General features: G+C 38.2%; 1 protein-coding gene across 1 annotated transcript in view; it reads right to left on the bottom strand.

Annotated features, from left to right (window-relative positions):
• Window positions 1-16,068, bottom strand: part of FSTL5 (follistatin like 5) — a 1,180,017-nt gene that overhangs the window by 179,153 nt on the left and 984,796 nt on the right. Inside the window, exon 9 of the mRNA XM_073576841.1 lies at window positions 12,254-12,415. Coding sequence (XP_073432942.1) covers window positions 12,254-12,415 — 162 coding nt within the window. The remainder of the gene's footprint in view (window positions 1-12,253; window positions 12,416-16,068) is intronic.

The following is a 16,068-nucleotide window of genomic DNA, read 5'->3' on the forward strand; positions in this document are numbered from 1 at the left end:
CCTGGAGCGGAGGAACATCTCCATCGTCCCTCACAAGAACCATAACTATTTTTGTTCATCTACTTGTAATTTTGAGTTGTAAACTGCAGGACAACCACTTGTTAATGGGTTAATAAGGTGAAGAAAAGAATACCCATTTTCAGTAAATAATCTTTCCAAATAATGGACAACAGTAAAACATCTCCTTGTATGTTTTATTTGTATATTCATTTCTGATGCAAAGAAAAAATGTAAAGAAAAAAATATATATATATCCCCTTAATGACCGACGCTACGCCTTTTAAAGGCGGCAGTTAAGGGTACTCATAGCTCAGCACCGCTTTTTAATGGCGTTGATAAATAAGTGTATATTGCCCCCAGAGTCAGAATTTCTCTGGGGTCTCGGCTACCGGGGGTAGCTGAGACTCCAGAGAACATGATTCAGGTTAGTTTTTACCAACCCAGTGTTGCGATGGCCATTTTTAATGGAATAATGGCAACTGCGATAAAAAAGTCCAATTTCTCATTTAATTTCCTGCATCCCCCTGGTCCTGTCCACCGGCGTCCACCGAGATCTGTCGGCCGGCACCCAGCAACAATAGAACATTTTTCCTATTGGTTCATTTTGATCACGGTGATAGAAAATCACAGTGATCAAAATAAAAAAATGGTAAAATCAAACCCCCTTTTCCACCCCCTTCATTAGGTAAAAATAGTAAAATTAAAAAAATGTATTTATTACCATTTTTCCAATCGGGTTTGGGTTGGCCTAAAATTAGGGTTGGGCTAGGGTAGGGTTGGGCTAAAGATAGAGTTGCGATAAATTTAGTGATGAGCTAGGTTTAAGGTTGGGCTAGGGTTAGGGTTGTGGTTATGGTTGGTATTATGTTTAGGGTTGAGATTAGGGTTAAGGGTGTGTTAGGGTAGGTTTGTGGCTATGGTTATGGTTAGGGTTGGGATTAGGACTAGGGGTATGTTGGGGTTGGGGTTGTGGTTAGTGTTTTGTTTAGGGTTGGGATTAGGGTTAGGGGTGTGTGGGTTAGGATTGGAGTTAGAATTGGGGGTTGGTATATCAGGGGGTCTCCAAACATGACATGGTGCTACCACTGATTCCAGCCAAATTTGCATTAAAAAAGTCAAACAGTGCTCCTTCCCTTCTGAGCTGTGCCATGTGCCCAAACAGTGGCTTTTCCCTACATAAGGGGTATGGGCATGCTCAGGAGAAATTGCCCAACAAATTTTGTGGTCCATTTTCTCCTGATACCCTTGTGAAAAAAAATTAGTTTTAAAATAAACTTTTTGTGAAAAAAGTAAACTGTTCATTTTTCCTTCCACATTGTGTTAGCTCTTGTGAAGCACCTGAAGGGTTAATTAACTTCTTGAATGTGGTTTTGCGCACCTTGAGGGATGCAGCTTTTAAAATGGTGTCACTTTTGAGTATTTTCTTTTATATTGAACCCCAAACTCGCTTCAAATGTGTGGTGGTCCCTTAAAAAATGGTTTTGTAAATCGCTGGTCACCTTTTAACTCTTATAAAGTCCTAACAAAAAAAAATGTTTCTTGATGTAAAGTTGACATGTGGGAAATGTTATTTATTAACTATTTTGTGTGACACCACTTACTGATTTAAGGGTACAAAAATGAAAAGTTTGAAAATTGCAAAATTTTCTAAATTTTTGTCAAATTTCTGTTTTTTTCATGAATAAACCCAAGTGATATCAAATAAATTTTACCACTAAGCATTCCAGAGGTATAACATCATAAAGTGACAGTGGTCAGAATGATAAAAATTGGCTTGGTTCTTAAGTACCCAATTGGCTCTGTCACTAAGGGGATATATACTGTATATATGTCTGCCGTGGGCCTCTGTCCCCCTCTGGGCTATTAAAAGTATGCTTTTGTTCGAAACACAGCAGCGTTTCCCAGTTAAACATATCCGGCTCTGTTCGCATAGCCAGGGTAGGCTACAGATGTCATGTTCTCATTAAAGCTTTTTTAGCGAGGCTTCTGTGTCACCATATATGACATCATTGGCACATTGATTTGGTTTAATGTTGATATTGAACAACAATGAACTAACCATGTGTGTTTAATAAAACAACATAGTTTTATGATAATGCGTATTATATGCATCCAGCTGTTTGCTTTTGCATATATAAATTTTAAAATTTAATATATTTGTCTTAAAGCTCATCTTATCAAATACCACAGTCAGGACCATGGGATATTTCCGAACACCTTTGCAGCATCTAAAATAGCTATAATCTTTCCCTGAGCTTTCGTCCTTTTTTTCTGTGCTACAATCTATATTTATAAGTTGTATATCCCATTTAAACTGTTTTTTCAAAAATGTTGTTGATATTTTTCATCAAGAAACATTGTAAGAAATAAAATTACCTATTTATCTTTTGATACACTCAGTAGAAAAAAAAAAATAGCTGAATACGCAATTGCAATACAGTAGGTGTCATACTGCCCAATCCTGCCTCGTTCTCTAACATCTGGTATATGACAGGTCTTGAGTTTCATTTGTAGCAAAGATTAATATATCTTGGAATAGGCATCAGCGTGTAGAAGAAAGAAGCAGATGAGCAGCAAATTAAATGCATACAATTTACCTGACTTTTAAGTCTAATAATTACCTGCCATTCAATATCTGAAATAATTTAACTAAAACTCAAGTTGTTTTAGTGAGACAATACATTATACAATAAGCAAAAAATGCACAGATATTGAAAATGGTAGAAGTAATTACCCTAAGTTGCAGGACAATCTCAGAAGCAAATCCAAGAGACTTTTATAAAATGAGTACTTTTTGCCTTTTTTACACTACTTTCTTTCCAGACCAGTCTATCAAAAAATGAATACAAGATCCTGCTCCATCAATAAAAACCAGAGTCTTTTAATACATTTTCTATACTAATAATTTAGAGTATGTTCTTTGTTTTTTGGACAATGAAATTAAAACATTAAGGAAATAATCTGCAAGAAATCCTTTGATTTTTAATAGTTCTAAAAAGTATTAATACTTGTATCAGCCAAGAAACAGATTGTATAATTTGATCATTTTTTTACAAATATTTTTTATTTCTATCATGCACAGACTTTTAATAAATCCCTAAAACTACTCATGTGCAGCCACCTCTACTCTGAGAGTGTCATGTATCGATGCCCTGTTCTCAAAATAGTGGGATGTCCTATTTTACATTTTTGATGCACCATAAAGATAGCTGATGGTTAAACACTTCATCCAATCTCCAATCTCCATCTCTCCCAGCTGCACCATGACCTTCCAGGCTAGGAGTGCCCAATAGAGCATTTTTATTACAATAACATAAGAATATTCTGCTGTCTGACCCCTTTGATTATTTCCTGAGCTAAATTTCAATATGCCCAGCTTACAGTATCTCTTCCGTGACACATGTCCCCAGGAGATAGTCAGTCGATTGATATTAACAAAACTAAGGTGCCCAGTTGATATTAACACCAGACTGACAGGTTAAAGAGAACCAGTATGTTATAGAGGAGGAGGAGCGGAGTAGACAAATATATCGTTTTGTGAGAAAAGATTCAGTATAACCCATTTTTTAATCTTTTAATCCTCTTCTCTTTCTGGATGTTTCAATTCCAGTGGGCTGTCCTATCAGTGACTAACAGTTTTATATATATAAGTGTGTCAGTCACTGCCCACTGGACCGAAAATCTCAGTAATAAATATTCTTAAAATTATTAAAACACAGGTTACACTGAAACTATTCTTACAAAACTATATAACCAATCTGTTCAGCTCCCCCTGCCCTATTATATCAGTTATTGCTTATGCCAATTTTTTTTACCAATGTAAACTGCTATTTCCATACTTAATTCTTTACTTCTTTTAACCCCTTCCTGACTTGTGCTGTACATGTACTGCTCCACGGTAGCTGCATTCCCACAAGCAACAGTACATATACGGCAGCGAGGCCTCACACTGAGTGCTGCGGCAATCAAGTGTGCTGTGGCAATCAAGTGTGCTGTATCGTGGTAATCGTACTGACCTGAAGAATAAAGCTTCCTTACCAATATCACCACATGCGGAACAGTATGAAAAAAAACTAAAAGCAATTCCCTAATTGCTGGTTTTTGTTCATTCTGTCTCCCAAAAATTGGAACAGAAAGCGATCAAAGAATGTCATGTGCCCGAAAAAGGTTCCAATAAAAACGTCAACTTGTCCCTCAAAAAATAAGCCATGACTTGACTCTGTCGGCCGAAATATGAAAAAATTATAGCTCTCAAAATGTGGTGATGCAAAAACTAGTTTTCGCGATAAAAAGCTTCTTTTATTGTGTGACAGCAATCAAACATAAATATCCGATATAAATTTGGTATCGCTGTAATCGCACCGACCCAAAGAATAAAGTCGACTAATCACTTATACCATATGAGGAACAGCGCAAATATTAAATAAAACCAAATTCTTCACATGCTGTTGATTTTTTTATTCTGCCTCCCAAAGATTGTAGTAAGGCTCAGTGTACATTTATCCTGCTTTCTGCGCTGAGCGCTTGCACTGAGGTTTTCGTGTAAATCACTGAAATACATGATTTAGATGGAATCTTTGGCTTAAGATTCCCTATAATGAGGCAGATGGAGGCACTGTGGATGCCATAGACCCTATGATCCGGCGGTGTCTGTCTTTTTAGGATTGCATAAAAGTGCCATCGGCTACAGTATTGGGCACTTCTGAAAAGAAGGCCAGATGGAGTAAAGAGTAACTCTGCTGTCTCATTATAGTGAATGGATCTATCAGGGGTTTTATCTATCATGTCACTTGGAGATTTAGATGGAAACCCTGATGTAAGTACTCTGTGTAGAGTGCCAGATAAATGTGATCCTAAATGTTATGTAAAATGTTCCCAATAAAAGCTTCAACTCAATCTACAAAAAAACAATTTCCCACTCAGGTCCATCATCTGTTAATGAAATATAGTGGGCTTCAATGTTACTGGTATTACAAAGGCTCTTGGAAAGCGAAATGGCTCATCGCTCCGTAAATGAAATTCAGCAAATTCTCTCCTCCCAAATCCAAATGACCCCTCCCTTCTGAGCCCCAGTGTGACTAAACCACATTTAGTATCCACATGTTTGGCATTTCTGTAGTGATGAGAGCCCATCTAATTTACAGGTGCATGTCTCCAGAAGCACGAAATGGGGATAATGTACTGGTCACTACAATGGCAGTTTGCAATTTTCACTCAGCAATATCCACTGCTGCTTATTTCTGGAAAACACCCATGGAGTCAAAATCACCAGTATACCTGTAGATAATTTCCAAGAGGGGTATAATTTTCAAAAAAGGGTCACTTGAGGGGGGATTCTGCTTTTTTGACATTTAAAAGCTCTGCATATGGAGTCTGCAAACTATTCTAGGAAATTCTGAAAATGTTGCGGGAGAAATGTGATTTTTTTATTTTCATGGCTTAACGTTATAAACTTCTGTGAAGCACCTGGGGGTTCAAGGTGTTCATTGCACATCTAAATAAGTTCCCAAAGAGGTCTAGTTTCCAAAATGGTGTCACTTGTAAGGGTTTTCTCTGTTTAAGCACATCAGAGGCTCTCCAAACATGACATGGCATCCGATAATTATCAAATGATTCTCCTTCCTTTATACAGCATCCAAACAGTATTTCTCCACATATTTGTATCTACGCACTCAGGAGAAATTGCACAAGAAATTGTATAGTGCAGTTTCTCTATTTACCCTTATGAAAATGTAAAATTTGGAGCTAAAGAAGATTCATCTGGTAAAAATGTGATTTTTTTTATTTTTCACAGCTGTACATTATAAACTTCTGTGAAGCACCTGTGGGTTCAAGGTGCTCAATAAACATCTAGACAAGTTCCCTAAGGTGTCTAGTTTCTAAAATGGTGTCATTTGTAGGGGGTTTCCACTGTTTAGGCACATCAGGAGCTCTCCAATTGAGACATGGTGGACGCTAATTATTCCAGTAAATTTCACATTCAAAAAGTGACATGGTGCTCCTTCCCTTCCAAGCCCTGACGTGTTTAAATAGTAAATTTTCCCCACATATGGGGTAATCTCTAGATAAATTGCACAAAAAACTGCATGGTCCATTTTCTCTTGTTAGTTACCCTTGCGAAAGTTAAAAAAAAATAGGTCTAAAGGAAAATTTTTGTGTAAGAAAAGTAAATGCTTAATTTTTCCTTCCATATTCCAAAAATTCCTGTGATCACCTGAAGGGTTAATACATTTCTTGAATGTCGTTTTTAGTGCCTTGAGGGGTGCAGTATTTAGAATGGTGTCAGTTTTGGGTATTTTCTATCATATAGACCCCTCAAAGTGTCTTCAAATGTGATGTGGTCCCTAAAAAAATGGTGTTGTAAAAATGAGAAATTGCTGGTCAACTTTTAACCCTTATAACTTCCTAACAAAAACATTTTGGTTCCAAAATTGTGCTGATGTAAAGTAAACATATGTGAAATGTTACTTATTGTGAGGTGGTCCCTAAAAAATGGCTTTGTAAATTTTGTTGTAAAAATTAGAAATCGATGGTCAACTTTAAAACCTTATAACTTCCTAACAAAAAAAATTATGTTTCAAAAATTGTGTTGATCTAGACATGTGCGAAATGTTATTTGTTTAACTATTTTGTGTGTTATGACTCTGTGATTTAAGGGCATAAAAATATTGATAATTGAAAAAAGTTCAAAATTTTTGCCAAATTTCAGTTTTTTTCACAAAAAAACTCAATCCATATCAACGAAATTTTATCACTATCATGAAGTACAATATGTCTTGAGAAAACATTCTTAGAAAGAGTGGGATCCATTGAAACTTTCCAGAGTTATGACCTCATAAAGTGACAGTGGTCAGAATTGTAAAAATTGGCCTGGTCAGGAAGGTGAAAACAGGCTTCAGGGCAAAGGGGTTAAAGAAATATACACATAAGCGATTTACCATCTGGTTAAATCTACTGTATGTTATTATATAAAAAGGAATTTGTGAAACAAGATTAAGAGCTGAGTAAATAGTAGGGAGATTTTATCAAGATATTTGCCATATATTAATTATTGGTAATATATGTATGATAAAAGAATACAGTAGGTAAAAAGCAAAATTCAGGAAAAAACTGGAAATCTATTCATTAAAAGTGCAAGCTGGGCAGATAAAGTACATCTTGAGGAGTTAGGGTAAGAATCAATAATTTAAAGAGACTTTTCAGTAAAACATATTTTCAACTGTATTTTATAAATTGAAAGAGATGTTTGAAGAATATTCAGTCTAAGAAATGCTACATGGAAGAGATAGGTAAAAAGGAGTTAGTACATCAAAGAGCTATGAAAGAAAAGAGTACAAAGATGAGACCTTTCATGGTGCAGCTGAAGACAGAAGCGAGACTGGTTAGTTAAGATTACAGTATGTGAGTACAGTTCTACAGCATTTGGTTAAAAATGAAATGAATGATTGCTTGTTCTGAGTAGTAATTTGGGAGAAAACTTTACCTTTTAAGATGTCAAAGTGGTAAAGCTTAGGACTGATTATCCACATTTAGCTACTAAGCCCACTTTATTTTATTGAGTAATATTGCTTCTGTGAGCTTTTGATGTAGAACTTCATTTGCACAGTGAGTATTAGTCAATCAAAAATTAGGCCAAAAGTTTTTGTTCTCACAGCTCAAAGCATAATACTCCGTTGAAATTAAAAAAAAAAATCTATGCAAGTTTGATTGAGTCATATTTACCACAGAAAGAATGCTGTGTGTCATGATCCATGCTGGATTGTGACAGATAAAAGCACATCTAACCTTTTTTTTCCTTTAAGCTGTTTGCTTAAAGTTAGTTTTTGCCCCCGGTGGCCATTAGGGTGATTACACAGCGGTCTATTTTGTTCTAGTTTGCCCCCGCTGGTGGTTAGCATTATTATACGGGAATCACTAACAGGTGTGATTGCTCTGGCTTAACTATGTAGGAGTGTCTTGTTCTCTCACTCACTGTTGGTGATATTGGTCATTTCAACCATCCTTGGTGGAGGAAGGAGCTAGAGAGAGAGTTCCTTGCAGCTCAGTCCGAGATCTGGTGTGGAAGGAGCCACAGAGAGGAGTTCCTTGCAGCTCTGACAAAGCTTGGTGAAGCAGCAGCTATTCAGGAGGAAAGCTGCAATCTGGTGCTGGACTCTCTTGCTGGGAGCAAGAGCGACAGAGCAAAGCTAAGTGGTGTTATCCCTGTTTATACCTTTCCTTTTGTGTGTTTCAGTGCAGTGGTGGGATTAGTTTCTGCACCGTCCATTTCACTAGAAAGGGCTAGGTGCAGGGCGAGCTAGGGTTTTTAGGTATCCTGCTCGGCGCCAGGTGCGGAACCTGCATAGAGACTGTCAGGAGTGTAGAGACACTGACTCAGGGGAGTGCAGGAGGTCTCCACGTCCCCGTTCCCTATCGCAGGGCCCTCTATTGTATCGGTTTCCCTGGTGTTTCCCTTTATTATTTAAATTCGCCCTGCTGGAGGCGGTGTATCCAGATACACGTTTAATTCTGAAATTCACCTGCTGGAGGTGTTGTATCCGGCTGTACGTTATATTATTTAAATTTGCCCTACTGGAGGCGGTGTATCCAGGGTCACGTGTGTCAGTGAAATTCGCCCTGCTGGAGGCGGTGTGTCCAGTCACACGTAACCATCACACTGTGGACCAAAAAACAAAAACTAAAAAAAAAAAACCACATGCTGTAATTGCATTTTTATAATTTTCCAGTAGTATGAATGGTAAAATGAATAGAGACATTCAAACTGGAAAGACTAAGCTGGAAATATCGCACCACACAGGTTACTGCACAATTAATAACCTAGTAGCACCAACTTCATAGGAGAACCTTGTTACTTGGAATAGAAGCAAAGATGATTATTTCTTCCCTTGGTACAATTGTACAATTTGCACTTATATCTTGTACAAATCACTTTTGTTTCTAAAAATGAAACAAGGATAAAAATACAGTTTATTCAGCTATTATCCATGGGATTATTTTACGTATATTTAAATCCTTTTTTTAATTGTATTTCTATTTATAATAAAACTTAATATGTTTTAAAAATATATAATATATATGTGGATATGACATATTGATCTTTAAAGGAGTTTGAGATGTTATTTTGGTGGTGTCTTGGTTGTAGCGTATAACATAAAGACATGAAAGAAATTGTCATGTGTTTTCTGATCATTCTTTCTACCATTATGCTTAATAAACCAATATAAGACATAAGAGGCAGTATCAAACGCTAACCGGTTATTTAGAAGTTTAAGTATTTTATCCCCTTCACGACATTCACTATACATACATGGAAGCGGGTGTATGAAGCAGGCTCATGGTGTTAGCTCGCCAAATACTTTGCAGGTGACTGCTGTGTGTTACAGCCATGACCTGATCATAATGATAGTGGGTGGTGTGAGAAAAAGACTTCCGATCATGTGCAGTATGCCTCACTGTAGCCAGGACACTTACAGAACCAAGCAGAGAACTAGGATGTGCCCTTGCTGGATATGAATGTTTGCCAAACCTAACAGATACTGCGAGTTTTAAGATTAACATAGGAATTTTTAAGTATATTTTTTCTGGTTTATATACCCCTGATTGCTGGTTTTCTCTGCAGTCATCCAGAGTGTGCTAATCTTACCACACTAATATACCAAACAACCACCGCCTCCATGGATTGGTAGGCTGAGAGTGGTTGTTTCATTGGTATTGCTGCTACTGTGTTGTCACCATCTTAAATTGGGTCCACTGCACACAGATAGTGCATTTGTTCTGAAGCCTTGGCAGGTTGCCTTTTTTCTGGTGTTGTTTTTAAATTTTTGTAGGATTTCTAAGTCCTCTTTTTGTGGTTTTGCCATTTAGTGATAGGATGTTGTTTAGTGAAAGGACTCGAAAATGTGAGAACCCTTGACGTGGGTTGCGAACTTCCATATTTTGGCCATAATATCAACTAATAGCTCACATATATTCATATGTGTTTTTTACACTTTATCTTTCAGGGTGCAGTTGGGCCCAGATGGCTCTGTAAACTGTGGTGCCTGTTCACACAGGATGCATTTTGGTTAGCACTTGGCAGCTTGCCTGATCCAATAGAATGGGCGTCACTAATAGGCTGTAAACAAGATGCTCTGTATTATCTCTCTGTGAACAGCGCCGCATGCATATTATTAATTTTTGTGCACTAATATACCAAATAACCACCCTTCCGTGGATTGGTAGCCTGAGAGTGTTCGTTTCATCGGTATTGCTGCACCTGTGTTGCCAGCATCTTTAATTGGGTTCACAGCACCCTGATGCTTTGCTTTGAGGTCTTGGCAAGTAAGCATCTGACTTTTTTCAGTTTTTTTAAAAATTTTGGAGGATTTCTAAGTCATCATTTTGTGGTTTTGCTGTTAATGCATTGTTGTTGTTGAGGACTGTAGATTTTGTAGAAGTACAGTAGCTAATTTATAGTGTGGATAAGTAGGTTTCGCACACTGCTGCACCCATACTTTTTAGTTTTTACCTTAGTTGATTAGCAAATGTGGCACTAGTGTTGTCTTCTTTTGTATATTGAGATTATTAGATGGAGTATGTTTCATCAGATAGCACTTGCTCCAATGTTAAACTGTGGAGCAGTGATGACTAGCATTTATATTCTTATGCTGAGTCAGCATGACAAAAAAATTGCTGCATTCTGTATTTCGCAGATTATATTGGACGACGTGCAGCCATACAAGTCTATGGGTGTGTGTAAAACATCGGACTGCACGCAGATGTAATCAGAGTGGAGTTCGATATACACTTACTCACACAATGAAGATGGAGAAATTAAGTTCTCTATCTGCTCCGCACCAGTGATCCGATTCTCGTTAGCTAGCTAGCGAGAGAATTGGATCACAGTTAAATGACACTTTGCTCACACTCAGGCTAATTTCACACTTGCTTTTTTTTGCAGCGCGTTTTTCCCGCAAAAAAATGCATTGAAAAAACGCATACAGACGCATACAAATGCTGCGTTTTTTTCAAGCATTTTTATGAGCATGCATGAAAAAAACGCAGCGTTTTTATGCGTTTGTATGCGTTTTTAGTACGTTTTTACCGTGTTTGCGTTTTTTTCCAACATTAGGTGGCCCCTCACACTAACCCAAACCATGACTTTACTAACCCTAACCCTAACCCTGACCCTAACCCTAACCCTGACCCTAAGCCTAACCCTAACCCTAACCCTGACCCTAACCCTAACCCTGACCCTGACCCTAACCCTAACCCTTAACCAAACCATACTAACCCTAACCCTGACCCTAACCCTAACCCTAACCCTTAACCAAACCATACTAACCCTAACCCTAACCCTGACCCTAACCCTAACCCTTAACCAAACCATACTAACCCTAACCCTAACCCTGACTCTAAACCCTAGCTAACCCTAACTCAAACCCCTAAATTCCATTGTCCAACTAATGGTAAAAAAAAAAACGCATGCGCAAAAAAACGCATACATAAGCATGCCAATGCGCACATATGCGCACCCATAGACTTATAATGGGTGTCTTGCTGTAAAAAAACGCATTGCGCGCGCATGCGTTTTTTTGAGGCAAGTCAGACGCCCAAAAAATGCAACAGGATGCATTTTGTGCGCCCGAGCGCATACCGCAAAAAAACGCATGCGCGGAAAAACGCATACAAACGCATGTGTATGCGCACATAAGCGCATCCCATGCAAAGTATAGGAAAAAAAACGCATGCATTTTTTAGCGCTAAAATCCCGCAAAAAAACGCAAGTGTGAAACCAGCCTCATAGCTGAATTTTTGAGCCAAGGGTCATTTGTAAATAGCATCTGATTCTCTCAAATGAGAGAATCATCGGATGCAACTCACCAGTGTTAGCGAGCCCTTAGAGAGGTTGAGGAGAGATTAGCTCTCAGTGGAAAAAAACTACTATTATGGTGCAGGTGTGAAAGTAATACAAGCACATACAAGCTTTTATAGGTCAGTTTCTTTATCGCATGAAGTAGGGAAATTAGAAGCCTAATTACCAAGCTAAGCCCCAGAAAGAACAATCGTTAGTTACATATAGTCAAAGTATTTTAGGTAGTAAATTCAAATTTTTTTATCTCCAACAAAAACAAAAAAAATTAAAATTACAAATCACCCAGTCCCCCAACATTTCATTGACCATCCTGTAAGTAATACAGGAGCTTTTGAATGGTAATACATAATTGTATAACAAAATCTTCCTTTCAAATGTGGATCATAGTAACATCCTTACCTTGTAATGTTAGCTGCTTGGATAATTTTGTTGTAATGTCTATTCCATTCTTAAGCCAGCTAAGTTGAGGCTGAGGGATTCCATCAGCATGGCATCTAAGACTAGCAGTAACTCCAGGCTCCCTGGCCTGGCTTTCTGGGTAGACTCGGATGACAGGTGGAACTGTAAAAAGAACAAAATAATTGTTAAAATATCTATTACAAGACAGGTTGCAAAATACATAACTGTTAACAATTTAAATGCATAAAAAATGTTATCGATAATGAGAGGCTTTTCAAATCTAAAATAATACACACAAATATCTAAGGGGTAAGGTTTCTCCTTGTGGAGAGTGACATACCAGCTCTGGCTTGTCATGGTAAGGAGGCTTATTCACCGTGCAACGCTCCTCTGGGAAATTTAATATGCAAATTGCCTCTTCAGAGAGGAAGAGGACTTGAACTCTATAGTGCCAGCTATTGGTAGCAGCGATCCTACAAGTCACAATCAACCCTTTAGTGAGTCTGGCTTTAATCCTAAGTCATATTACAAGACTCGTTAAAGGGTTGATTGAGACTTGTAGGATCGCTACAACCAACAGGTGGCGCTATAGAGTTAAAGTCCTCTTCATCTCTGAAGAGGCAATTTGCATACACACAGATAGACACTAAAGGTAAGCGCAGGTAAAGCTGACCCTAAATTGCTGCTACACTTCTATTTTCAAGTTACAATTCAGCTGTGAAAAATATCAACCAAAGCACAATGTAAGGTCACAAGCCTCAGGTGACTTACATTGTCGCCGATAATAGCCATGACTGACTTGCTGGCACAAATCTGGCAAGTTTGGATTTTTTTAAAGCAGTTGCTTTATGGTTGCATTTTGCTGTGTACTGCAACATGAGCACATTGACAACCATCATTGCATCTATGAGCTCTTCATATCATTTGACCAATGTTGCCAAATTGAGCTGAACTCGACCATAAAAATTTGCTCTCTCATTTCAAATGAAAAGGAGCATAGTTGTCACTAGGATTTGTTAATTTTCTCTTCTTTTAGCAAACATTACTACTGACACTGACTCTCAACTTAGTGATGCATATGGTAGAATCGTAGACATTCTCAAGAAAGGTGATGATTCGGCATAAGATTGAGGATATAAAAGCATCTGGATTTTCTCGCTAAATATAAAAGCCAAGTAAAATAATCATTAACAACAGAAAGGAAAATACATTGATCACCTCACAAATTTTGCCAGTGCTATTAGTTAACATGGTTGGAAGAGAATTCTGTTTTTCTGTTTTGCTTAGTCAAGTATCTCAGGTGAAATTTTTCTTATTATAATATAGTAATCATACCAATATTTTTTGTTAAAATCTGCAAGGTATTGTCAACACCAAAATACTGTAAATTAGGAACCTTTTGTACTTCACTTTAAGATGGCTATATCAGCTGATCTCACAAATGAAATATATTATTACCATAAATACTCGAGTATAACCCAACCCAGTAGAGGCCGAGGCACCTAATTTTGCCATGAAAAACTGGGTAAGCTTATTGACTTGAGTATAAGCTGGGTATGCATTATCCCTCATCCCTGTCCTGGTTTGCACGGCTCCACCAGTTCCAGTCATTGTATGCATGGCTTTCCCAGTCCCTGTCATTGTATGCTCGGCTTCCCCGGTCCCTTTCAAAGTATGCACGACTCCCCCGGTCCCTGTCATTGTATGCATGGCTCCCCTGGTCCCTCTCACTGTATGCACAGCTCCCCCCGTGTACCTGTCCTGATATGCATGGCTCCCCCGATCTATGATTTGCCTGAGCGCCATCGCTGGATCTCGTTCCGGCACCAGCAGCTCTTCCTGCGATCACGTGACTGCTCATTAAGGTAATGAATATGCGCCCCACACCTATGGGAGTGGAGACGCATGGATATTCATTACCTTAATGAGCGGTGCCACATGATCCTCAGCACAGAAGAGCTGCCGGCGCCGGGACCAACGGGGATGCAGCGATGGCCAGGAGGAGGGTAAGTATGATGTGTTCTGGAAGCTGGCGGCTGCAGCTGTCACTGCTATAAGAGAAAGGAATATTCATTTCTCTTTAGCAGCGACATAGTTACAACTGCAGCCACCGGCTCCTGATGCTGCTCTGCCGCTCCCCCTACCCTGCCGCCTTTCTGGACAATGGCTCGTGTATAAGCCGAGGGGAGTGTTTTCAGCACAAAAAATGTGCTGAAAATCTCGCCTTATACACAAGTATAATAAATAAATAAGTAAATAAATTTTTTGGACTTGATGAGCAAGGTGAACGTTCCATGAAAATCAATTTCAAAATGGTTGTAGAATCCTAAAACTAAAGAAGTCATGAAAAAGAATGTATTCAGTTTCCACCTACCCAGTTTAACTGACAACTGCAGCTTATACTGAATAGTGTGAGAACTCAGAGGGTCATCTAGGCTAGGTGGCGAGATTGAGAGTAAAGTTTCTAAAATTAAATTTGAGATTAAACGTTCTGAAATCTATTTTTCAGTAAATACAACAGCCTCATTATAATTAAGAGATGTGTTTAATATTTTAACAAGTTTGCATTATGAAACCAGATGACAAATCTGCTTTAAAAATTATAAAGACACATGCTTTAGTGATTTGATTTGCCATTGTTTGACAGCTGTACTTAGACTTACAAATGTTTCAAGTTCAAAGTACAGGTGCAGCCTAGTATTTAGCAATAAACCAATACCCACATGTAAAAGTGAACCAAATGGTAGTATCAAATTCAGCAACTAAAGTCTAATTTGTGATCAAAACATATTTAAAGGAGCTGTCCAGAGGAAGTCAGAGATGTGGCGGCTCTCTGACTTCCTCCAGATGTTGATTATGTTTGTAGGAGAAAAGAATGAAGTCAGTGCTGAATGGCCACAGGGATGGCGTGACTTAGTGTCAAGGGAGCCCTGGGAAAGCCATTGCTGGAACAGCACCGACTCCTAAGGTGACAATAAGCGTTATTACTAGGGATGAGCGACTTTGCCTTTTTTCGGGTCGAGTCGGGTTTCATGAAACCCGACTTTCTCAAAAGCTGGGTCGAACGCAATCGGTCGATTATCGTGAAAAGTCGAAGGCCGACTGAAACACCAAACCCAATGCAAGTCAATGGGGAACCAAGGTCGGCAGTGAGTGGAGGACAGGAAACACACCTACAGTGCCCATTTTAATGCCAAAAACATCAATTCTTATTACTTAAGCTTGTCAACCTTAATTTACTTTATAATAATAGTTAGGCATTGAAAACTCATGACTGATATCCATTTTAAATTCTCCAATAGCTCCAAAAACGGACAGTATAATACTCCATACAGTATTATGGCCACCGCATAGTGCGCTATACAGAGTAATGAGGCCCATATATTTCTCCATACAGAATCATTGGTCCCATATAATAATAATAATAATAATAATCTTTATTTATATAGCGCCAACATATTCCGCAGCGCTTTACAGTTTAACAGTTTCAAAACACAAGTCATAAGTAACAACATTAACAATACAATAATTAAAGCAAAATAAGACGAAATAAGATGACACTGCTCATGAGAGCTTACAATCTACAATGAGATGGGGGAGATACAGAATACAGGGGTGTATTTACAATGGTGTATTTATAATGATGGTCCAGCCATCTTGAGGGAGTATATAATGTTCCATACAGTTTATGATGAGCTCCACATAATGCTACAGTATATGTTTGAGGGAGTATATAATGGGAGTATATAATGGGAGTATATAATGTTCCATACAGTTTATGATGAGCTCCACATAATGCTACAGTATATGTTTGT

Source organism: Dendrobates tinctorius, unplaced genomic scaffold, assembly GCF_039654945.1.
Source record: "Dendrobates tinctorius isolate UK_male_01 unplaced genomic scaffold, ASM3965494v1 ptg000008l, whole genome shotgun sequence".
Classification (NCBI taxonomy): domain Eukaryota; kingdom Metazoa; phylum Chordata; class Amphibia; order Anura; family Dendrobatidae; genus Dendrobates; species Dendrobates tinctorius.